The sequence below is a fragment of the Bubalus bubalis genome, chromosome 8 (assembly GCF_019923935.1).
Source record: "Bubalus bubalis isolate 160015118507 breed Murrah chromosome 8, NDDB_SH_1, whole genome shotgun sequence".
Classification (NCBI taxonomy): Eukaryota; Metazoa; Chordata; class Mammalia; order Artiodactyla; family Bovidae; genus Bubalus; species Bubalus bubalis.
The window spans coordinates 97,299,550-97,322,000 of NC_059164.1; the positions used below are offsets into that span (position 1 = coordinate 97,299,550).

A 22,451-nucleotide genomic window follows, 5' to 3' on the forward strand; every position below is an offset into this window, starting at 1 on the left:
GTGGTATGAAAGAATCTATTCTTCAAAACTTTTAAAATGTTTGCCAAACTGATAGGCAAAGAATAACATCTTAATTTAGTTTCTCCTGACCACAGGTGAAGCAGAGTGTCTTTTCATATGTTTTTTATGTTGGCGGTGGTGGTGTAGTTGCTACGTTGTGTCTGACTCTTGTGACCACATGGACTGTAGCCCTCTATCCATAGGACTTCCCAGGCAAGAATACTGGAGTGGCTTACCATTTCCTTTTCCCTGTTATGTTATGTTAGCCACTTGGATTTGCTCTTCTGAGAATTTCTTGATTATATTCTTTCCCCATTTTCTGTTGGGCTATTGTGATCTTTATATTTTCTAGATACTTAATTCTTTGTCTACTCTGTATGTTGTGAATATACGTTCTCCAAATCTGTCACTCGTACTTATTTATGTAATTAAAAAGTAATAGAAGTAGAGAAATGAGGCTATTCATCAAAAAGAAATGCTTAATATGCCAGTCTAAAGCAAATGTTAAAAAAGAGAGAAAACTTAAAAAGTGGAATTTTAAATTAAATCCTGAAGAATGGGCAGATTTTAGAAATAATTAGGAAAGCAGTATAAAAAAAAAAAAGAAAGTCAAATGTAAATTCCTGAACTATTAAGAAGATGAACCTGGCAGAATTGGAGAATTCTCACTAGATTATAATGGGGATGAAATTCAATAAATAGCTTTTGCTTAAAGTAAAGGGTCTTAAATGCCAGAGTGAAGATTTTGGAATTTGTCCTGTAAGAATTTGTTAATTAAGCATGATAACCAGTCAATATTTTGAAAAAAATTTAACCTGACTATAGGGTGTAGGATGACTTGAAGACAAGAAGAAATGTAAGTTAGAGGTACGCACTGGTACCAAAGCTGAATTAAGCTGGAGATGAAAAACAATGGCATGTTTGAAGAGATGTTTTAAAGCAAAAAATGCCAGGTCTTGGTGATGACTGGATGCCCTGAAGATGACAGTTGGCTGAGAAAATGGTGATGTCTTAGGCTACTTGGGAAGGAAAACTGAGCTTTGGTGGAGAATGACATTAAGTCCTGGAAATTTGCCAAAAAGCTGTTCCTCTCCAAATTTTTCACATGACCCATTTTCTGCAGATGACATCTCCCGGGCTATTTTCCCAGCTATGGGGATGATAAAGCACGTGTACTTCCCCAGGACAACCCTGGATTCAGAAGTTCTGCCTGTAGGAAAGTACAAGTTTCCCATGAAGACCATTAAGGGAGCAAAGGAAAAATGCTGCCAAAGAGGCAGCTTTGAACCACCCTGGTGGTTTCACTCTGGCGATTGTTTTTTCCTCACCAATTAAATGAGTCACATATGAATACAAATGCAACTGAGTGCACTCAAAAGCTGTTCCTTTAAAAAAAAAATAAATAAGTAGTGCTAGTACTAACTTCTTTCTTTTCTTTTTTTTTTTTTAAAGTTTTTATTGGAGTAGATTTGATTTACAATGTGTTTCAGGTGTACAGCAAAGTGAATCAGGTATGTTGCTAAGTCGATATATATGAAGTATATGTATACATACACACACACACACATATATACATCCATTCTTTTTCAGGTGTTTTCCCCATGTAAGTATTAGCTTACATATAAAAAATATTTTAAGATTTGGCATGCTTTGTATTGGGCATGTAGTACTTTTTATTTATGCGGTTGTCATTTTTCTAATGATGATTTGACACTGATTCATTGTTTCTTCAAAATGTTTCCAGTAACATTTTCCTTAAACATAGTCGTGGTGTACAGGCAATGAGATAACTGAAATCAGTGGACTAGAGCTGTGCAGCAGCCTTACCTACCTTAGTGTGGCCAACAACAAGATCACAACCATTAATGGCTTAGGCATGTTACCAATCAAAATACTTTGTCTGGTGAGTCTACCAAAAGTATTATTCTTTATAGAAGTACCAATTAATGTCTTAGTAAATATATGAATGATAGCTAGGATTTTTCAGTTTTATAAAGAGCTAGTTTCTTAATGAAATGTCGTGATCTTCCATTTTGTTTGCTCCTTTTCGTATCTGGTTTGTTTATGTGTGTTTGATGAATATTTCATGCTTAAGGTAAAATGATTTTCTAACTTGGAATACAAATTCCGTTTTTTAAAAGACTGACTTTACCACTAAGAAAGAAAGGCATACTTTTAGCACCTGTTAAGAATATAGTTATAATGTCTTATTAATGCAATAATATTTAAACATATTTAAGCATAATATTTGGACTTCCTTGGTGGCTCAGCGGTAAAGAATCCACCTGCCAATGCAAGAGACACAGGTTTGATCCCTAGGTCGGAAAGATCCCCTGGAGAAGGAAATGGCACTCACTCCAGTATTCTTGCCTGGGAAATGCCATGAACAGAGGAACTTGGCAGGCTATTGTCCATGGGGTTGCAGAGTTGGAAATGATTTAGTGACTAAACAACATGAAGAAGTGTAATATTTATTGCAGTTAAAGCGTCATTGCAAAAAAAAAAAAACCTTCATTACTTTCAAATGAACCACTGGGCACTGAATTTTGGCAATCCTTTTATATCACTATATGCTAGTCTCCCATTCTAGAAAACCAGAATTATGAATAAATTTATTCATAATTTATTATGAATGAATAAATAAAGTTCATTTATTCTCTCTGGCTGAGAATAAATGAACAATTTCCTTCAGAAAGTTAATATTTTAAATTTTTTCCCTATGAAGAGCACTGTCCTTAAGCTATATGACATGCTCTGTGACTATGACTGAATGAACACAGACAACTTACTTAAAAATCAGCAGGATCATATTAGTTCCAACCATATATACAGTATTTTTGAAGTAATAGTCTAGCTCACTAGTTTGGGGGCTGATAAAGTAGTTTGTGGATGATGTAGGAGTCTTTCTTCTTCTTTCTTACCCTTGGATGGCTTTTCTTTTCTTCATTTTATCTGTCACAGGATAGGCAGGGATTTTAAGCCATGAGACTAGTAATTTATTAATTTCTTAAGTTAATATCCCATAGAAGATTGTCGAACTGTTGTTTAAAATCTGTTATCTGCAGATTTTTTACAAATATGATGCATTATTTCTGTCTTGTTTAACTACAGACAGCTGATGGTTGGCTATGTGTTAATTTTTCTTTCCCCGAGCTTGAAGCCTGAAGTGCTCTTTCAGGACTCTTCACTCCTTACGGTGCATTAGATGAGGGCACACTACTGATTGCCAGTAGAGACGTGGTAAAGTATAATTATTCCCCGGAAGTTTCATGTTTTCTGTCCACCAAGGCACAATGGCAAAGCTGTAAATGAAAATGACTTCGGCAAGTCAATTGCAAACTTAAAAATTATAAAAGAAAGTCACATTTAAAAATTATGATAATTTGAAGGATTCTTGGCAGTATGTTCTATTCAATTTGCAGCTTGTTACAACTTTATCCTTTTCTTTATGTGTCTTTTTACATTGCATTCCTGTTCACTTTAAGTAGAGCATGGTATGTGGAAAGAGATACACAGCTGTGCATAAAGGAATGAGAATTCAGCTTGTTATTAAGAATAACAACACATAGCACTTTTATCGTAAGACCTTGTTTCAGTAACTGAATAAGTAAACTGTGTTGACAGTTTCATCTCAAGCAGCTTTTAGAAAAAGCATAAAAAAACTTACTTTTCCTACAAGTAGATTAGATGGATTGTTCCCCATTCCCTTTCCCGTCATCCAAGATTAACTAGAAAATACAGAATTTTCCATCATTCATTTTCCTTAAAACTTTTGAGAATGGTAAAGTTTTCTTTTCCATATATTAATAAAATACATAAAATGAGACTCATTTGTTTCAATAGTTTTTCATGCTTTTTAAAAAAATTGTGGTATCAGTAAAACAATTGTACTGCTGAAAGTAATTCCCTTTATTGAGATAAATTCAGAGGAAAAAAAGCCATTCAGTATACAAACCAATTGTTAATTCCCTACCATCAACTTTTACAATAAATATTAAGGGAAAATGTGGTTCACTCATGGTCTGTTCTGCCAGCCACCTCCTTTAGCAAGTAAGGGCAATCCATTCCAAACTTCAAAAAATCATTGTGTCTCAGTAAAAGTCATTTGTTTTTTTTTTTCCCCTCCCAACTTGGGAGATTGAGACTATTTCTCATTTCATTTATTTAATAAAACAGTTTCTCTCTAACTGCTCCCTTTTCCCTGCTCAACATGATGAAACAAGCAAGAGGAACTGTTCTTGCAGAAACTGGCCATACGCTTTGAGGAGAGACGTATCAGTTTTTCATCATTGGATAAAAGATTTGACTAGATGACTTTCAACTCAAATTCTGATTTGGCATATTTCTCAAGTTCTGCTTTCTTTTATGACCGTAGACTATCTAATTAAACATTTCTATGCCTTACTCTTCTCTTGAGCATCTACCACTTTGAAAGCCATCAGAGACACACTAAAAAAGACTTACAGTTTATCTTCCACATCTATGGCACATCAAAAGTCTTTAGGAAGAAGTGTATTATGTATAAATTTGATATGTGGGTATATTTTAAATAGGATATTGAGGTCCTATTTCAATAAGTTAAATTAATATGGACATTATGTTCAGTGTAGTTTTTTTCCTTTCCTTTTTCTATTACTCTTTCTAGAACTTTTTTGAACAGTAGGAAATTTGACTTAGGCAAATGGGGTCATTAGTATTCTTCCTTCTCATTATGGAATTTTTCAGACATATATAAAAATAAAGGGAATAGTTTAATGAATCCCCCTGTACTATCATCCAGCTTTATAGATTATCAACATTTTATTAATATATTTTAAAGAACCATAAAATTATATTAATGAATATAAATCTTGCTCATTATTAAAGTGAAATCTTATGAAAAATTGGGTAAAAATGAGCTCTTACTATTAAATGTATCAGGAAACATGTACCAGGAAAAATATTATAGATGGTGGAGAATACTAAAATTTTTTAGTTATAAAGTGCTCAGTAAAAGTTTTAAAAGGTTAAGGATGGGTATAACATGGCATTAGTTGAAACCTCAAAATTACTCTTTATTGTGATTCTCAACTCAGAGTTTAGCTTTACTGGGATATATTCTTATACTTCAAAGACTAATGAGCACAAGGAATTTTGCATGTGTTGGGAAATGTACAAGAAAATGCAAATTGTTGTTACCACCATAATTTGTGTTATGGGTTCATGGGGGTTGGAAAAGAGAACAACATTTAAGTCTTATATCTTTCTCTGTTTCATGGTGTTGTCTAAAAAGATGTTTATGTGTGAATTATTTAAGAACTTAGTTTGTGTATGTATTGTTGTAAAACATGCCACCCCAAAATGTAGTGGTGTTGAGAAATTCTATTAGTGAACCATTTTGTTATTTTGCAGTTCTGTAACCTGAGCTGGACTCAGATGGGTGGTTCTGCTGGTCTTGCCTTGTCCAGCTAGCAGATTGACTGGGGGCTGGGCTCAGCGGAGATGCTACAATAGCTGAGTTTCTTCTCTCTCTCTAGTCTCAGGGCTCCTCTCTGTTTAACATCTCCACAGATTCTTTCTAGAGGAGCTAGAGTTCTTACATGGCAGCTCAGGGCTCCAAAACACAAAAGGAGCCACTGCCAGGCCTTCTTAAGTCTTAGATTTTTAACTAGGACACTTGTGCCATATTCTTTGGGTGAAGGCAGGTCATAGGTGCAGCCTGGATTCAGGAGGAGAGAAAGGTACCAAGAGCATGAATAAGCAGAAGCATATATCAGACGGCCACAAACCTTGTGATATGAAGTGATTATATTCAGAATATTTCTGAAGACAGAGTAGATGTGGGAGTTGTAGCATTCAAGTGGTTTGTTAAAATGGCCATGAAAGAATTGTTGTTAAATTTATATTTCTAAAGAGGAGCATGGAGTCATGCTGCCATTAGGCTTGAGGTTAGCAATGTCCAAATTTTATACTGTCTAGCTTTTGTCTTTCCTACTGAACAGTGTTCCTATGAACATTCATCTGCTTATCTCTAGCAAAAAATATTAAGTTCTGAGTCTTCCAGCTGAAATACCGTAATTTCTTTCTATGATGTATGTATATGTGTTTAGGGAGGTGAATGATGGGAATAGAGGGAGACAAGAATGTCTTACTGATTTTAAGAGGTTTGAGGCAGTGTACCCAGAATGAAAACTTGTCACTGCAGTTTTCTCTTTAGGACATTAAGTGTATTTTTATCAATTTTAGAGCAATAACCAGATTGAGAAGATCACAGGTTTGGATGACCTAAGAGTCCTGCAGATCCTCGATCTGAGCCAGAATCAGATCAGTAGCCTCCAAGGCTTAGAGGGTCATGATTTCTTGGAAGTGATCAACCTCGAGGATAATAAGGTAATGTCATACTTTAAGTGTCTTGGTTTTAGTGTCTACATAAGAGAACATATTAGGACCCATTATTAATGTCTCAAGTGCTATCACATGCAATGCCAGCTCAGAAATATTCTAGAAAACCTCCTGGAGCAATAGGTGAAGGACTTTTTTTTTTTTTTTTTTTTTTAATAAATAGTGATTCTTAGCTTTTAAACATTCCTGATTTCATTATTTTGAAGGTTTAAACTGCAACCAAGGGCACATGACTTTGTGAAGTAGATATGTTCATGTGAAATTTGGGGTAGAAAGATTGCATTAGGAATGTCTGACATGTCAGAGCAGGGAAACTGGAGCCAAGAGAATAACCTCAGGCTAGTGTTGCCTCCATTTAATGAGAAGAGACACAGGAAGTGAATTCTCATATCCTATTTGTAACAATAGCCTATGTTTGCAACTTGGATAAATTTGGAGACTGGACTTATTTAGATTTCCATTCTGGCTTAATGCACACATTACTTCACAAATTATATCAATTGGCTTTCACTCTGAATTATATTTTATTTTTAATAAAGCATGTATGCTCCTAATAATGATATATTCAGTTGGTACCTGTAGCTCACTTCTTCTGCGATAAGATCTACATAGTGATTTTATTCATCTTGAGTACTTTGTTGTATTTTGGGGAAAGATCTCACAAGTAAGTTGGTTATTTACTTCTTGAAAATGAAAAGTCTGGCTGACCCTAAAAGAGACATAGAGACTATAAGATGAATTTCAGGAGACGTTTCTCTGTTCAGCCGTGATGGTGCTCATCAGCTGGATCTAATGATTCTTTCTCCAGTGAGCTTCCATTAGCTGTTATATTTCTAAAAATCAAAAAAAGACAGTCTTTAGGTCTGGCAAGAGTGGATTTTTAATAACAGGAAAAACTGTTCCTCATTTTCATGTGACTTGCATATTAAATTGTCAACTTCTAAGGTTAATTCATTTGTTCACTGTCCCATATGTCTTATGAAGTCATAGACTTCATGAAGTCATTAGACTTAAGAAGTCATAAGACCTAAGAAGTCATAAGACCAGGTTCCACATCCCTTCATATGGTTTTGTGGTTGTTGTTGTTCAGTCACTCAGTCGTGTCCAACTTTGTGACCCCATGGACTGCAGAACACCAGGCTTCCCTGTCCTTACCCATCTCCTGGAGCTTGCTCAAACTCATGTCCATCAAGTCAGTGATGTACCCCAACCATCTCATCCTGTGTCATCCCCATCTCCTCCTGCCTTCAATCTTTCCCAGCATCAGGGTCTTTTCCAGTGAGTGAGTTCTTCACATCAGGTGGTCAACGTATTGGAGCTTCAGCTTCAGCATCAGTCCTTCCAGTGAACACTCAGGACTGATCGCCTTTAGGATGGACTGGTTGGATCTCCTTGCAGTCCAAGGGACTCTCAACAGTCTTCTCCAACACTACGATCCAAACATATCAATTCTTTAGCACTCAGCTTTCTTTATACTCCAACTCTCACATCCATACATGACTACTGGAAAAAACATAGCTTTAACTAGACGGACCTTTGTTGGCAAAGTAATGTCTCTGTTTTTTAACATGCTGTCTAGGTTGGTCATAGCTTTTCTTGCAAGGAGCAAGCGTCTTTTAATTTCATGGCTGTAGTCACCATCTGCAGGGATTTTTGAGCCCTCCAAAATAAAGTCTGTCAATGTTTCCATTGTTTCCCCATCTATTTGCCATGAAGTGATGGGACCAGATGCCATGATCCTAGTTGTTTGAATGTTGAGCTTTAAGCCAGCTTTTTCACTCTTCTCTTTCATCTTCACCTAGAGGCTCTTTAGTTCCTCTTTGCTTTCTGCCATAAGGGTGATGTCATCTGCATATCTGAGGTTATTAATATTTCTCCTGGCAGCCTTGATTCTAGCTTGTGCTTCATCCAGCCTGGCATTTCAAATGATGTACTCTCCATATAAGTTAAATAATCAGGGTGACAATATACAGCCTTGATGTACTCCTTTCCCAATTTTGAACCATTCAGTTGTTCCATGTCTGGTTCTAACTGTTGCTTCTTGACCTACATACTGGTTTCTCAGGAGGCAGGTAAGGTGGTCTGTTATTCCCATCTCTTTAAGAATTTTCCACAGTTTGTTGTGATCTACACAGCCGAAGAATTGTTGCTTTTGAACCATGTTGTTGGAGAAGACTCTTGAGAGTCTTCTCAAGAGTTATGTATAACTCATAAATGTACAGTTTAGCAAAGAGTTTTCAGGTGAAGTCATGTAACATTGACATCAAGAAATATGTCATACAACTTGCCATTTTTATCTTTTCTTAAAACAGTGACCTCATTGATAAAATGATAGAGCTACATGCAGTAAGAAGGCTTCCCCAGTCACAAATAACCACAATAACCCGCAGAACCAGTGGTGGGGAGGGGGACTGGGGAACTGGAGGCTAGATAGGATGAGTGATGGGGAGAGCCACGTAGCTCATGCGTGCCTTTGTTGCATTTTCTCTGTTTCTACATACTGTTTTATTCCTGCCTTAAATGTGGATGAGATGAGGAACATCTCTCTACCTCACTGTTCTCTATCCAGAGGGGAGAAAAGAAAATGTGGCTGTGAGTTTACATTTATTGAAGGAACATGCAGTAATCCCTTGTTCTGTGTGACTTTATGGAATTCTCAGTGAAAAGCTAGATATTCACAAGAGCAATTTTTAAAATAAGTTGAGTTTAAAGGATCCAATGTAGCTCCTCTTATATTATGTTCTTTGATGTCTTGGTACACTTAGCCTGTTGATAATATCGTCTGTGTGTGTGTGTGTGTTTGTTTTTCTATTAAACAGATTGCTGAGCTGGGTGAAATAGGATACATTGAAAACCTACCTCTCCTTCGAGTTCTCAATCTTCTGAGAAATCCAATTCGGGTAAGACGTCCTTTGTTTTGAGGGTGGGGGTTAGGGATGAGAACATTCTTGGAATTCTTCTTTATGAAATACTTTTGATAGAACATGAAGAATGTGAATACAGTGTGTTTATCACCATTCTCTATTAGAAGGGTAAGCAAAGTCACACCCGTGCTCCACCATCGGTGCAGGTAAAGCCTGAAATTGAATATTAGTTGTCTACTCTGTATGACCATTTGTGACTCATCCACATGGTAATAAAGATTATCAGGAGGGACCTATTGAGATTATAGAGCAATGTCTTTTTAGTGCAAGAATGCCTGAGGTGTGGAGAAGGCAATGGCACCCCACTCCAGTACTCTTGCCTGGAAAATCCCATGGACGGAGGAGCCTGGTGGGCTACAGTCCATGGAGTCACTGAGGGTCGGACACGACTGTGCGACTTCACTTTCACTTTTCACTTTCATGCATTGGAGAAGGAAATGGCAACCCACTCCAGCGTTCTTGCCTGGAGAATCCCAGGGACCGGGGAGCCTGGTGGGCTGCCGTCTATGGGGTCGCACAGAGTCGGACACAACTGAAGCGACTTAGCAGCCTGAGGTGTAGATGGAATGTGGCTCCTATTTTATATCAGGGAGAAGTCTAAGATTAGACACCTAAAGAAATTATCCTGGCGATTGCTGTAAAACTGGCATTGTAAAATGATTATAGGAAAAAATCATTTATTTCCTAGTGATTTTTCACCTTTGGATATCAAATATCCAGGCTTTTTCTTTTTTCTGGGTCCTCGCTTTTTTGTCACCAATGATAGATCCTTTCTGCTCAACTCTGTCCCTCCCTCTTTGTGCAAATGTTATTCATTCCCCTTTGAATCTATATCCTTTGCTCACTTTGCCATAGATTCTTGAATTTGTATGTATCTCTGAGTACCTTTCTTTGTGCGTGTATGACTTGAGAAACATAACTAGGCAGGCAAAAAATCAAAATGAAAAATGAAAAGTACGGTCTGAAAGTAAAAACAATGCTTGGTATGGGAATAGTGGCAGACACTGTAAAAGCGTCCCCTGGAAAGGAAGGGGTTTAAAGTGGCCGTCCCTCCCAGTTCCAGACCCATAAAGAGCGTCCAGGTGTTTGCATAAATAAATAGCCCAAACCCTTTCACACATGTTACCTCATTTATTTATAAACCCCTCCCACATATGCACTTTGAAGTACACAAAAGATGCCATTGTATATTCATTTCTTGTGTATTCTCATCTACAAAATGCATCACCCACTTAATATCTTTCCCTTCAAAGAGACGTAGCTTCTTGATACAATGTAACTAATTATATTTCTAAAAAGCAGATAGTCCTAACACAGCAGATGATAGAGTATTAAGGGAATTGTCCTATAAATGAATATCATTTTATTATTGTAAAACAAAGTCATAATTAATGATACAAAATTAATATAAAACAGCACAAAGAAATAATGAGGAATTAATAATAAGGACTGCTACTATTATAATGATGAAACTCCTTTAAGTTAGAAGATAGGGTTTCAGTCACTGGCCATGGAACATCAGATGAAATACTCCACCTCCCTGAGCCTTAGGTGTTTTTCTCTTTAGAGATGAAGATAATCAGGTTTGTCCTGCTTATCTCACAGGGAGAATAACAAGATCACACATTTGAAAAGCTTTATAAGTTACAAGGCAGAGTCTGCATTTGAGTTGTTAATATCAGGGGACTGCAATTGTGAAAATGTGAAGACCTAGTGTGTGTGTGTGTGTGTGTGTGTGTGTGTGTGTGTGTGTGAATGACAGCATTCGTGGGTAAAAGGCCTTGGCTCATGAAAGCAGACTGCTACTGCTTATTAATTTGGGAAAAGGAAGGTAACAAAATAACCCTCTTGATATTTTAAACAGGAAAAACCTGACTATTGGTCCTTCGTCATTTTTATGCTACTTCGATTAACAGAATTGGATCAGAAGAAGATTAAAGTGGACGAAAAGGTAGGTAGTCATATTTCACGTGTTTATGAGTTGATAGGTTCAAAAGCCCATGCCATCTGCTGCAGGACCATTGCAATCCAGAAATGAGCATATAACAGTATGCTCATTCATTATTTATTTAAGGAGCATTTCCTTGTCCTAGAGTCTAGTTGTTTAACCCTCTGCAGAGCTGAGCATCAACACAAACGCAGTGGAAGCCCTGCTTTTGGTACAGTAAGGAGACTGGCCATGGGAGACAGAAGCAGCCTTCATGTACCTAGGCTGGCAGCTGTAAGGCTGACTATAAGTTTGGAAAATTATCATATGTGGGGTATGTGTGATTCTGTGTTCCTCTAAATCTTCACTTAATAATGAAATGAATTACAATGTCATTTTACCACATCACTGTAAAGGACTCAAATCACTACTCTGGTTTTTTTAAAATCCTTTATTCTCCTCTCTAAGATAATGATTCTTCTCTGGACATGCAACTTGAGAGTCACCAGACCTTGAATGCTAGCACCTGCCTCCCCACACCATACCTGTGGTAGCCAATTTGTCATGCTGTCGTGACAGGTGTCAGCTGAGATCCCCACTAATGAGGGGTTTCTTACACCCGATGCAAATTTGAGATGGGAGTGAAAGAGCAGGTATAAATATGCAGAGAGGCAGATATATTCCAGTTCATAAATGTCTTTCTGAAATCTTGGTTAAAAATAGTTATAGATGCTGGTCTGTTATTATTCTCACACTCAGAGGCACTTATTAGATTTCTCTTTCCCTTTAATGTTTTCAAAGGGGATAACATTCAAAACCACACATTAGATAAAGATGTGGTAGACAAGTATACTGTATTTAGAGTGATAACAAAGCCGGGGAACAGACAACTGTCTGTCGTGAGGAAAAGGCCTGTATCTTTGGAAAAGAGAAAGTTATATTAAAAGAGGAGGAGGTTTAGTAGAATTTGAGATAATGGGAATAGTTCTTGGTATGATGGCAGGAGGAAAACTTCTACAATAACAGCTACCTGGAATCTAGCACTAAGAATTTTATTCTTCTCTTACTAAAAGTTGAAACATTTACTGTATTAAAGGTAATCTTAGACTTTTGAGGGGTTTTTTTTTGTTTTTTGGTTTTTTTTTTGCTTTTTCCCTCCCAAACCAGAAAATATAAAGAAATAGGTGACCAAGGGGTTCCAGTTCAATATTTTAAAAGAATTATCATTCTTTAGGTTTTAGGAAAGCTAGAGTAGACATGAACCCATAACACAGATTCCTGGTTGCATGTCTAGAACATTTCAGTAAAGAAAGTCTTGTCTTTCTTGTACAATGAATTTTTTTTCCCCTTTGCATTTCTAATTCTGGAAAAGATCTCGGCCGTGAATAAATACAACCCTCCCCCGGAAGTGGTCGCGGCCCAAGACCACATGACCCATGTGGTCAACAGCGTGATGCAGCCACAGAGGATCTTTGACAGGTATTCTGAGAGACGCCTTGGGTGGAACTTGGGGTGGGCAGCACAGGACAACCTCCTCATTGCCCTAGCCATCTCTCTTGTGACTCATTCCTTTCTCACCTCTCTGAGGAAGGGATCGGGTCTTCATTTGACAGGTTGTATTGTCTCGGATATAGCATATCATCATCACATGTTCAAACATGGGACTCCCTTGTTGGCATTTTCCCAAGTGTGGCGTTAAGTGGATTCAACTTCTCTCTTTCATCTGGACTCTTGAATGGTGGCTAGCCTGTGACATGGTAGTGAAAGTCACTCAGTCATGTGCAACTCTTTGTGACCCCCATGGACTATACAGTCCATGGAAATCTCCAGGCCAGAATACTGGAGTGGGTACCTGTTCCTTTCTGTGTCGAACCCAGGTCTCCCACATTGCAGGTGGATGCTTTACCAGCTGAGCCATCAGGGAAGCCCAAGAATACTGGAGTGGGTAGCCTATCCCTTCTCCAGGGGAGCTTCCCGACCCAGGGATCAAACCGCGGTCTCCTGCACTGCAGGTGGGTTCTTTACCAGCTGAGCTACTACCAGGGAAGCCTGTGACATAGGATGGTGAAATGAAAAAGGAAAAAAAGTTTGCTGACAGACCTGCTATAGGAGAGAACCCCAGACCCTCGCCTCATCAACAGAGAACTGTGATGGTCTCTATCCACTAACAATTTTTCCTTAGCTGTGAGTGGATGCTAGAAACCCCTGCCAAAGAGCACTCGTGACCACAGGTTCTATATTAGAGAGTCCCTAGAGTCCCTGCTCGCTGAAGGGGAACTGAAACAGCCTTTCCAGGGGTTGCACTGAGCTGCAATCAACCCCACAGGGAGGAGTTACCCAGCTTGGCTGAACACAGGAATAGAGACCCTCACCTCTAAGTTTGAAGACAGATTTACCACAATTTCTCCATTTCTTTTTAAACACTCTGTTGAAGCAGATGGCCATTGACACTATAAGTATAATACAGAATTTCTATCAGTACCCAAAGGCATTTGAAAAATACTTGTAAAATCTCTAGGTTATAAATGGCTCCTCTTCTTCATGTGGTCTGCTCCTGTACTTCACCCGGTTGGTTTCCCACAGAGAGAAAATGTTTTATTTTGCATCCAGGATATGATTTTTTACATGTAATTTAATCATGTAGATGTTGACAGTTTTATATATTTATGGTAGCCCTCTAGGTGAAATGATTTATCATTTATTTGCATACATCTGGAAAAGCACATTTGATTTAAAAGAAGGGCATTTATTGTCCTCATTGTATTTCTTTTCTAGTTTATGAGATTGCTAGTTGTTTCATGCTTTAGGGTACATTTATATAAAAATATGTATCAAGCAAATTTACAGCAGTGTCTGATAAACGCACATTTCTTGATCATTTCTGGCTGTCAGAGAATAGCAAATGGCCAAGCCACCGTAGATGCCCTGGGATGGAGCAGTGTCCATGATGTAAAGCTCGTGGAGGCAGGAGGAGGCATGCCGTGTCCTTCCCACCCTGGGTCAGGACATGCTCCCTGGCAGCCCCAGAAGTCAACCTCCAGGAAAGAAACCCTGACTCTTTCTCTTGGAACTTTTAGGCTGTGATACTGGGGAATCACTGTCCTCTCTCCTGGCGAGACTGAAGTAAGGATCGAATATGAAAATGGATTTTTCATATTGTCTTGACTCTGGCCTGGTAGTCAGTGATGGCTTTCTTGCTGTCTCATATGACAAGGTTCTTCAGACTGATGTTGTCCAAGCCTTGTCCGAACTCTAAAATCAGCCATTTCTCCAAGAAGCCCTAGTTCGTTTTAGTGAGAAATGGTATTTCCCAATCACAATGTATTCCCATCTCTTTCAGAATTTTCCAGTTTATTGTGATCCACACAGTGAAAGGCTTTGGCATAGTCAATAAAGCAGAAATAGATGTTTTTCTGGAATTCTCTTGCTTTTTCCATGATCCAGCAGATGTTGGCAATTTGACCTCTGGTTCCTCTGCCTTTTCTAAAACCAGCTTGAACATCTGGAAGTTCACGGTTCATGTATTGCTGAAGCCTGGCTTGGAGAATTTTGAGCATTACTTTACTAGCGTGTGAGATGAGTGCAATTGTGTGGTAGTTTGAGCATTCTTTGGCATTGCCTTTCTTTGGGATTGGAATGAAAACTGACCTTTTCCAGTCCTGTGGCCACTGGTGAGTTTTCCAAATTTGCTGGCAAATTGAGTGCAACACTTTCACAACATCATCTTTCAGGATTTGAAATAGCTCAACTGGAATTCCATCACCTCCACTAGCTTTGTTCGTAGTGATGCTTTCTAAGACCCACTTGACTTCACATTCCAGGATGTCTGGCTCTAGGTGAGTGATCACACCATCATGATTATCTTGGTCGTGAAGATCTTTTTTGTACAGTTCTTCTGTGCATTCTTGCCACCTCTTCTAAGATTCTGAAAGAGATGGGAATTCCAGACCACCTGACCTGCCTCTTGAGAAACCTATATGCAGGTCAGGAAGCAACAGTTAGAACTGGATATGGAACAACTGACTGGTTCCAAATAGGAAAAGAAGTACGTCAAGGCCGTATATTGTCACCCTGCTTATTTAACTTATATGCAGAATACATCATGAGAAACGCTGGGCTGGAAGAAGCACAAGCTGAAATCAAGATTGTCGGGAGAAATATCAATAACCTCAGATATGCAGATGACACCACCCTTATGGCAGAAAGTGAAGAGGAACTAAAAAGCCTCTTGATGAAAGTGAAAGAGGAGAGTGAAAAAGTTGGCTTAAAGCTCAGCATTCAGAAAACAAAGATCATGGTGTCTGGTCCCATCACTCCATGGCAAATAGATGGGGAAACAGTGGAAACAGTGTCAGACTTTATTTTAGGGAGCTCCAAAATCACTGCAGATGGTGATTGCAGCCATGAAATTAAAAGACGCTTACTCCTTGGAAGGAAAGTTATGACCAACCCAGAGAGCATATTCGAAGGCAGAGACATTACTTTGCCAACAAAGGTCCGTCTAGTCAAGGCTATAGTTTTTCCTGTGGTCATGTATGGATATGAGAGTTGGACTGTGAAGAAAGCTGAGCGCTGAAGAATTGATGCTTTTGAACTGTGGTGTTGGAGAAGACTCCTGAGAGTCCCTTGGACTGCAAGGAGATCCAACCAGTCCATTCTAAAGGAGATCCGTCCTGGGTGTTCTTTGGAGGAAATGATGCTAAAGCTGAAACTCCAGTACTTTGGCCACCTCATGCGAAGAGTTGACTCATTGGAAAAGACTCTGATGCTGGGAGGGATTGGGGGCAGGAGGAGAAGGGGACGACAGAGGATGAGATGGCTGGATGGCATCACTGACTCGATTGATGTGAGTCTGAGTGAACTCCAGGAGCTGGTGATGGACAGGGAGGCCTGGCGTGCTGCAGTCCATGGGGTCACAAAGAGTCGGACACGACTGAGCGACTGAACTGAACTGAACTGAATCTGTATCTAGATAGCTCTATCTATAAATAGATAGTAAAGTGAGTGAAGTTGCTCAGTCGTGTCCAACTCTTTGCGACCCCATAGACTGTAGCCTAGCAGGCTCCTCCGTCCATGGGATTTTCCAGGCAAGAATACTGGAGTGGGTTGCCATTTCCTTCTCCAGAGGATCTTCCTGACCCAGGGATCGAACCCGGGTCTCCCACATTGTAGGCAGATGCTTCACCATCTGAGCCACCAGGGAGCCAGCAGGAAATAGATAGTAATATACCTCCTCAATTGATACAATTCAGCTTCAAGACTACAGTTGAGCTTTTACTGAACTTCACCTGTGTTACATCTATATCTCCTTTTCTCCCTCACCAAAGACATTGAAGAAGATGAAATTAGAACATCCCATGATTACTCTTTTTTTTTTTAATGTCCCATATTACACCACAACAGTATAAGAATACCAGTAGTAATAATTACTGAAGCATTAAAACCATTTTGCTGATGTTCTTCCTGTTAACCATCCCCCATTGTTTTTTATTTCAGTTAAATATATATATATATATATATATATATAACATAAAATTTGCCATTTTAACCACTTGGAAGTGTACAGTTTAGTGGCCTTAATTATATTCACAGTATTGTGCGACCATCACCACCATCTGTTTCCAAGTTTCTTATCACCCAGAACAGAAGCTCTGTAGCCCTTAGGTAATAACTCCCCGTTTCCTGCTACCCCACCCCCTGGTAACTTCTAATATACTTTCTGTCTCTATGAATTTGCCTACTGTATATATTTCATATAAGTGTCAATCACTCCATTTTAAAAATAGTGCACTATATTTATATTGTCAGAACATATATCCATCACACACTGTACTTTCTCCTTTGCTGTCATTTAGCCTTAGTTCTCTGGGTAACTGCATATTTATTGCCCACTGCCAGCCCTTATAGTGATGCCCCTTGAGTCATTTTAGTTGTATGAAGCTTGTTCTTTAGCACAGTCCTTAGGAAGGGCTGTGCAATCAGTATCTCTTGAAATCTTCCATGTTGATAATATGGACGATTATCTGCCCTTTACACTAGAAAATCATTTTTTGCTGTATATAAAAGCCATGCCTCACACTTTTTTCTTCCTGGGATATATTAAAAGTGCTTCTCCATTTTCTTTTCATGCAAAAATTGCTGTCAAAAATGTGATGACAGTTTAATTTTCTTTCCTGTATAAATCGTGTGTTCTCTTTCTAGCTAAATAATTACCCCCACTTCTGCCTTTTTTAAGGAGAAGTAAATGGCAACCTACTCCAGTATTGTTCCCTGGGAAATCCCATGGACAGAGAAGCCTGGTGGGCTACAGTATATGGGGTTGCAAATAATTGGACACAACTGAGCATGCACTGCCTTTTTAAAGTCCAGCAATTTTACTAGACTATGCCTTAGTATTATTGTTACAGCATTTCTAGCCCAGTTGTTCTGGGCTAATATTCTCAGATATGTTGTATACTGTTATTATTTTTTTTTTTTCAGGAAACTTTTTTCTTGAATGACAGTCTGTAATATTTGCTCTGTTCTGTAGGTTTTGGTTTTCTCCTTTAGGAAGTAGATCTTCTTTGCCTATCCCCAATTTTCATCACTTCTTTCAAAATTTTTTCTCTTTAATCACGTAAAAATTATTGAGGCAATTTTAGATTCACATGCAGTTAAGAGATAATACAGAGAAAGTCTAGATATCATTCACCCAGTCTCTCTCAGTGGTAATATCTTGCTTAGCTATAGTGGAGTATCAAAACCAGAAACCTGACATTGATACAGTCCATCATCCTTATCAGATTTCACCAGTTTTGCATGAACTCATGTGTACATTTAGTTATGTGCGATTTTATCACATGTGTAGATTCACATGAGCATCACGCCAGTCAAGATAGAAATGGGTAACTTCCCAGGTGGCACAGTGGTAAAGAATCTGCCTACCAGTGCAGGAGATGCAAGACACGTGGGTTCGATCCCTGAGTTGGGAAGAGCCCCTGGAGTAGGAAATGGCAACCACTCCAGTATTCTTGCCTGGGAAATCCCATGGACTCAGGAGCCTGAGGGGTACAGTCCATGGGGTTGCAAAGAGTCAGACATGACTGAGCACAACATACTTCCAGTCAAGATACAGGAGTCTTGTCACGTGAATCCCTTTAATAGCAACAGCTTCCTCCATCCTTCTCATCTTCCCTGACCTTTGGCAACTAATAATCCGTTCCCCTTCTCTGGAATGTTGTCATTTCAAGAAGCCTATATAAATGGAATCATATAGTATATGTATAACCTTTGAGGGTTGACTTTTTTTTTTTTGCTTAGCCTCATTCCCTGGAGATTCATCCAAGCTATTAAATGTATCAATGGTTCACTCCTTTGTGTTGCTGAGTAGTATTCCTTGTTGAATACACCACAATTAGTTTAACCAGTCATCTCTCAAAGGACATCTGGGCTGGCCTCAGTGTTTGGTTACTGCAAATACAGCTTTTATGAGCATTCGTGTGTAGGCTTTTGGACATGTACAGTTCCAGCCTGCCTGCTTTTCGCTGGATACGTGTTGTTCTGGGGTTCTGTTGTCCTCAAATGCTGCCCATCACTCCCTCCCTCCTTCCTCCTGCACAGATTCAGTGCCATAAAAGTCTTGTGGCTTTGTGGCTTTTCGTCTGGTTTTGTTATCCACATTTTCCATGGATTTCTGTTCTCAACTTTTTCTGTTTTTCTGTGAGTGTTCAGAGAGATTGAAAACGTATGCTGCGCTGCCCCCGTGCTTCATAGAATCTACACCTCAGCCATATTGTTTTCAAAATATTATATTTTAGTCTGCATTTCTAGAATTTGTGTCATGAGTGAAACCCACACACTTCAGCTCTGCCTGTTGTAAGAGATTTTATGTAAATTGGTCCAAATTGGTCTTTTAGACCTGGAAGCCATGCCTAGATTCATATACCAGCTCTCACTTACTAGCTGTTACTTTGAGCATGTTAATTAACCTCTCTGTACTTCAGTTTCTTTGTGTGTTAAGTGGGGAGAATGAATTCATTAGCTTCCTGCAATAATTAAATCAGGTAATGCACATAAGATGCCTAGAATAGTGCATGGCACATAGTAATTGCTTATGTAAATGTTAGTGATTATTATTTTCTTTGCACACATGTGTTCTTTTTTATAGTAAACTTGCCATTTTATCCTTTATTATTATTATTATTTTGGCTGCCCTGGGTCTCCGTTGTGGCACGTAGGCATTCTCTAGTTTCGGCGGTTGAGCTCTAGAGCCTGAGGGCTCAGTATTTGTGGCACATAGGCCTCTCGAGTTGTGTGCAGCCTCAGCTGCCCTGTGGCACATGGGATCTTAGTTCCCTGACAGGGACTGAGCCCACATCCTCTGTGTTGGATGGAGGATTCTGAACCATTGGACCACCAGGAAAGTCCCCACATCAGTGTTCTAAATCAATAGATAAGAACTGAGCCTATTATACAGAGTGAAGTAAGTCAGGAAGAGGAAGACGAATACTGTAAATTGATGCATACATATGGAATTTAGAAAGATGGTAACAATGATCCTACATTGAGGGCAGCAAAGGAGACACAGAACAGACTTTTGGACTTAGCGGGAGAAAGCGAGGCTGGGATGATTTGAGATAATAGCATTGAAACATGTACATTACCATATGGAAAAAAGATGACCAGTGCAAGTTTGATGCATGAAGTAGGGCACCCTAAGCCAGTACTCTGGGACAACCCGGATGGATAGGGTGTGAAGGGAGGTGGGAGGAAAGGTTCAGGATGGGGGGACACATGCGTACCCAATGGCTGAGGCATGTTGGTGTGTGGCAAAACCCATCACAATATTGTGTAGTAAGTATCCTCCGATTAAAGTAATTATTAAAAAAGATATGAAAAAGTTTACCTCTGAGAGGGCAAGGCTTATTTCTTTCATTTTGAATTTCTTGGGGGGAAACTCCATCAACCAGAAATGAATATCTCTCCTACTGTGTTTTTCCTTCTAAAAATGGTGTTAAATTCTTTGCTATTTTGTAATCAACTTGCTTCTGGAAAGTAGGACCGTCCTTCCACACCGTGTCTGCATATAGCGAGTGCAGGATAGCCTGATTCACCGTGACTGCGACGTGGACAGCTTTCCACGCCGGATGCATTAATGCTCGTGCCCGCTCTGCCCTATGTTGCAGCACCCTGCCTAGTCTGGATGCCCCGTACCCCATGCTGGTATTGGCCGGTCCTCAAGCATGTGGTAAACGAGAACTCGCTCACCGCCTCTGCAGACAGTTCAGCACTTACTTCAGATACGGGTGAGTTTATTGGCTGCTAAGGCTAAGGGGACGACAGAGGATGAGATGGCTGGATGGCATCATCAACTCGATGGACGTGAGTCTGGGTGAACTCTGGGAGTTGGTGATGGACAGGGAGGCCTGGCGTGCTGCGATTCATGGGGTCTCAAAGAGTTGGATACGACTGAGGACTGTACTGAACTGAACTGAATGAAGGCTGTAAAATGTTGGCTGTTGCTCACAATGGCTATTAATTTTAAGCAAGTTAAAAAACATGCAAAGAAGGCTTATGAGCTGCTTTGCCGGTTATTACACTGTGATATACACTGTATTTATTTATTTATTTTTTTACTTTAACCCTCCAAATGCTTTGATGCACTCAGCCACAGCCAAAATCCTGCTCCAAGATTTGGAACTACATGTGGTTTTAATTAAGCCTTGTGGTATTGGAGCATGGCCTCCTCCTGTTGCCCTATGGTGTGACACACGAATCACAACATTATGATTGGGGTGTGGGGGGTGGGTCTGCACTCCAGTCACAGCCTCTCCTCATCACTGTCGGAGCGCATGCTGCCAGCATCTCAGCTGCTTTATTTCCGCTCAGGCCTTCCTCTTTGGAGGCATATTTCAGAAGGAAGGAACGAGAAATGACAGCCAAAGAGTTCCTTTTACTTACCCTCAGGTTAGCATTCAGTACCCTTTCAGTTTTGTGGGGCAGATATTTCACTGTGTGATTCCCAAATGACTCAGTTAAAATAGCCAGATATAGCCAAAACACAAGAACCTTCCAGGGAAATCATCAGCTGGACTTTGAGACTTTTTAAAGGTTTCCGTGTCTCAGTGTTAGAGTTATCGCTGTGGCCTTTTCAACTGGCTTCCTCTTTCCTTTTTTATGTATAGCAAAGACCTTACTTTCAGATTAGTGATGTTTCTCAGTGAACTGAGAATGTGACTGCAAAGATACATAAGACGGCAAGAAAAAGAAATGTAAATTATGTTCTAATGCTGTTACAGACAAGTTCCTTCCCTTAAGCTACACGTGTTCTAACAATGTAAACACTGTGTTAAACAGGTTCATTTATTTAGAGATCTAAAATTATATCCAGCATTTAAAAACTCCAGGAAACAAATACTATAGAAGAATTTACTCATTAATCTATTCTACACACCCTGAAGCAACAAAAAGTAAATTAAAACTTAATATCAGAATTGAAAAGTGCAGAGTGTCTTTATGCTTATACAGCGGTATGGAACCTGCTTCGCAAGATAAGTGGAGCATAATGAATGGATGATCAAATTAGAGCAAAAAAGATATCTCTTGACTATGGTGCTAATGTGTAAACCTGGAACCTTTTAGCGAACCAAAGTAACTTACATGAACCAAGGCTTTCCTGCTTAGAAGTCCTTTCACATGTCTGACACCAGTTCTGTTGCAAATGATTCAGAGCCCATCCTTCGTGTTTGTTTGTGGTTTACTCTCTGAGGCATGTAGGGCCAGATGTGTTCTTGGAGATGTCTGTTAAGTCATCATCAAGGTTCTTATCCAGTTGGCCTTGACATTCTCACTGGATAGCCCCCACCTCAACCCCACCAATGTTCATTTTCATTAAATCCTGCTTTTCCACTGTTACAAATATCTGTCCATCATGCTTTTGATGATGTACTTAATGCCTGGTTCCCCTGCTCGACTGTAAGCCCAGTGAGGGTGGGGACCAATGCCAGCTTTGCTCACGACTAAGTTCCCAGTGTTCAGCGGATGGCCAGGCACTTCTAATTGCATGAGAAATATTTATTAAATGAATGACTAAGTGATTGTCTGATGAGTTAGTTAATGGTATTACATGCAAAATTCAGTGGGAAATTACTGTGCTAAGAAGCATAGGTGTTTTTTTTTTCCAACCTCCACTGATGGGTACATAGAGAGATGAAGAGATTCATTTGTTCATCCATTCTTTA

The 22,451-nt window shown here is 39.3% G+C and overlaps 1 protein-coding gene across 1 annotated transcript in view; it reads left to right on the forward strand.

Annotated features, from left to right (window-relative positions):
- Positions 1-22,451, forward strand: part of LRGUK (leucine rich repeats and guanylate kinase domain containing) — a 104,085-nt gene that overhangs the window by 26,009 nt on the left and 55,625 nt on the right. Inside the window, exons 6-11 of the mRNA XM_025291547.3 lie at positions 1,779-1,903; positions 6,226-6,369; positions 9,201-9,281; positions 11,170-11,256; positions 12,605-12,711; positions 20,397-20,516. Coding sequence (XP_025147332.3) covers positions 1,779-1,903; positions 6,226-6,369; positions 9,201-9,281; positions 11,170-11,256; positions 12,605-12,711; positions 20,397-20,516 — 664 coding nt within the window. The remainder of the gene's footprint in view (positions 1-1,778; positions 1,904-6,225; positions 6,370-9,200; positions 9,282-11,169; positions 11,257-12,604; positions 12,712-20,396; positions 20,517-22,451) is intronic.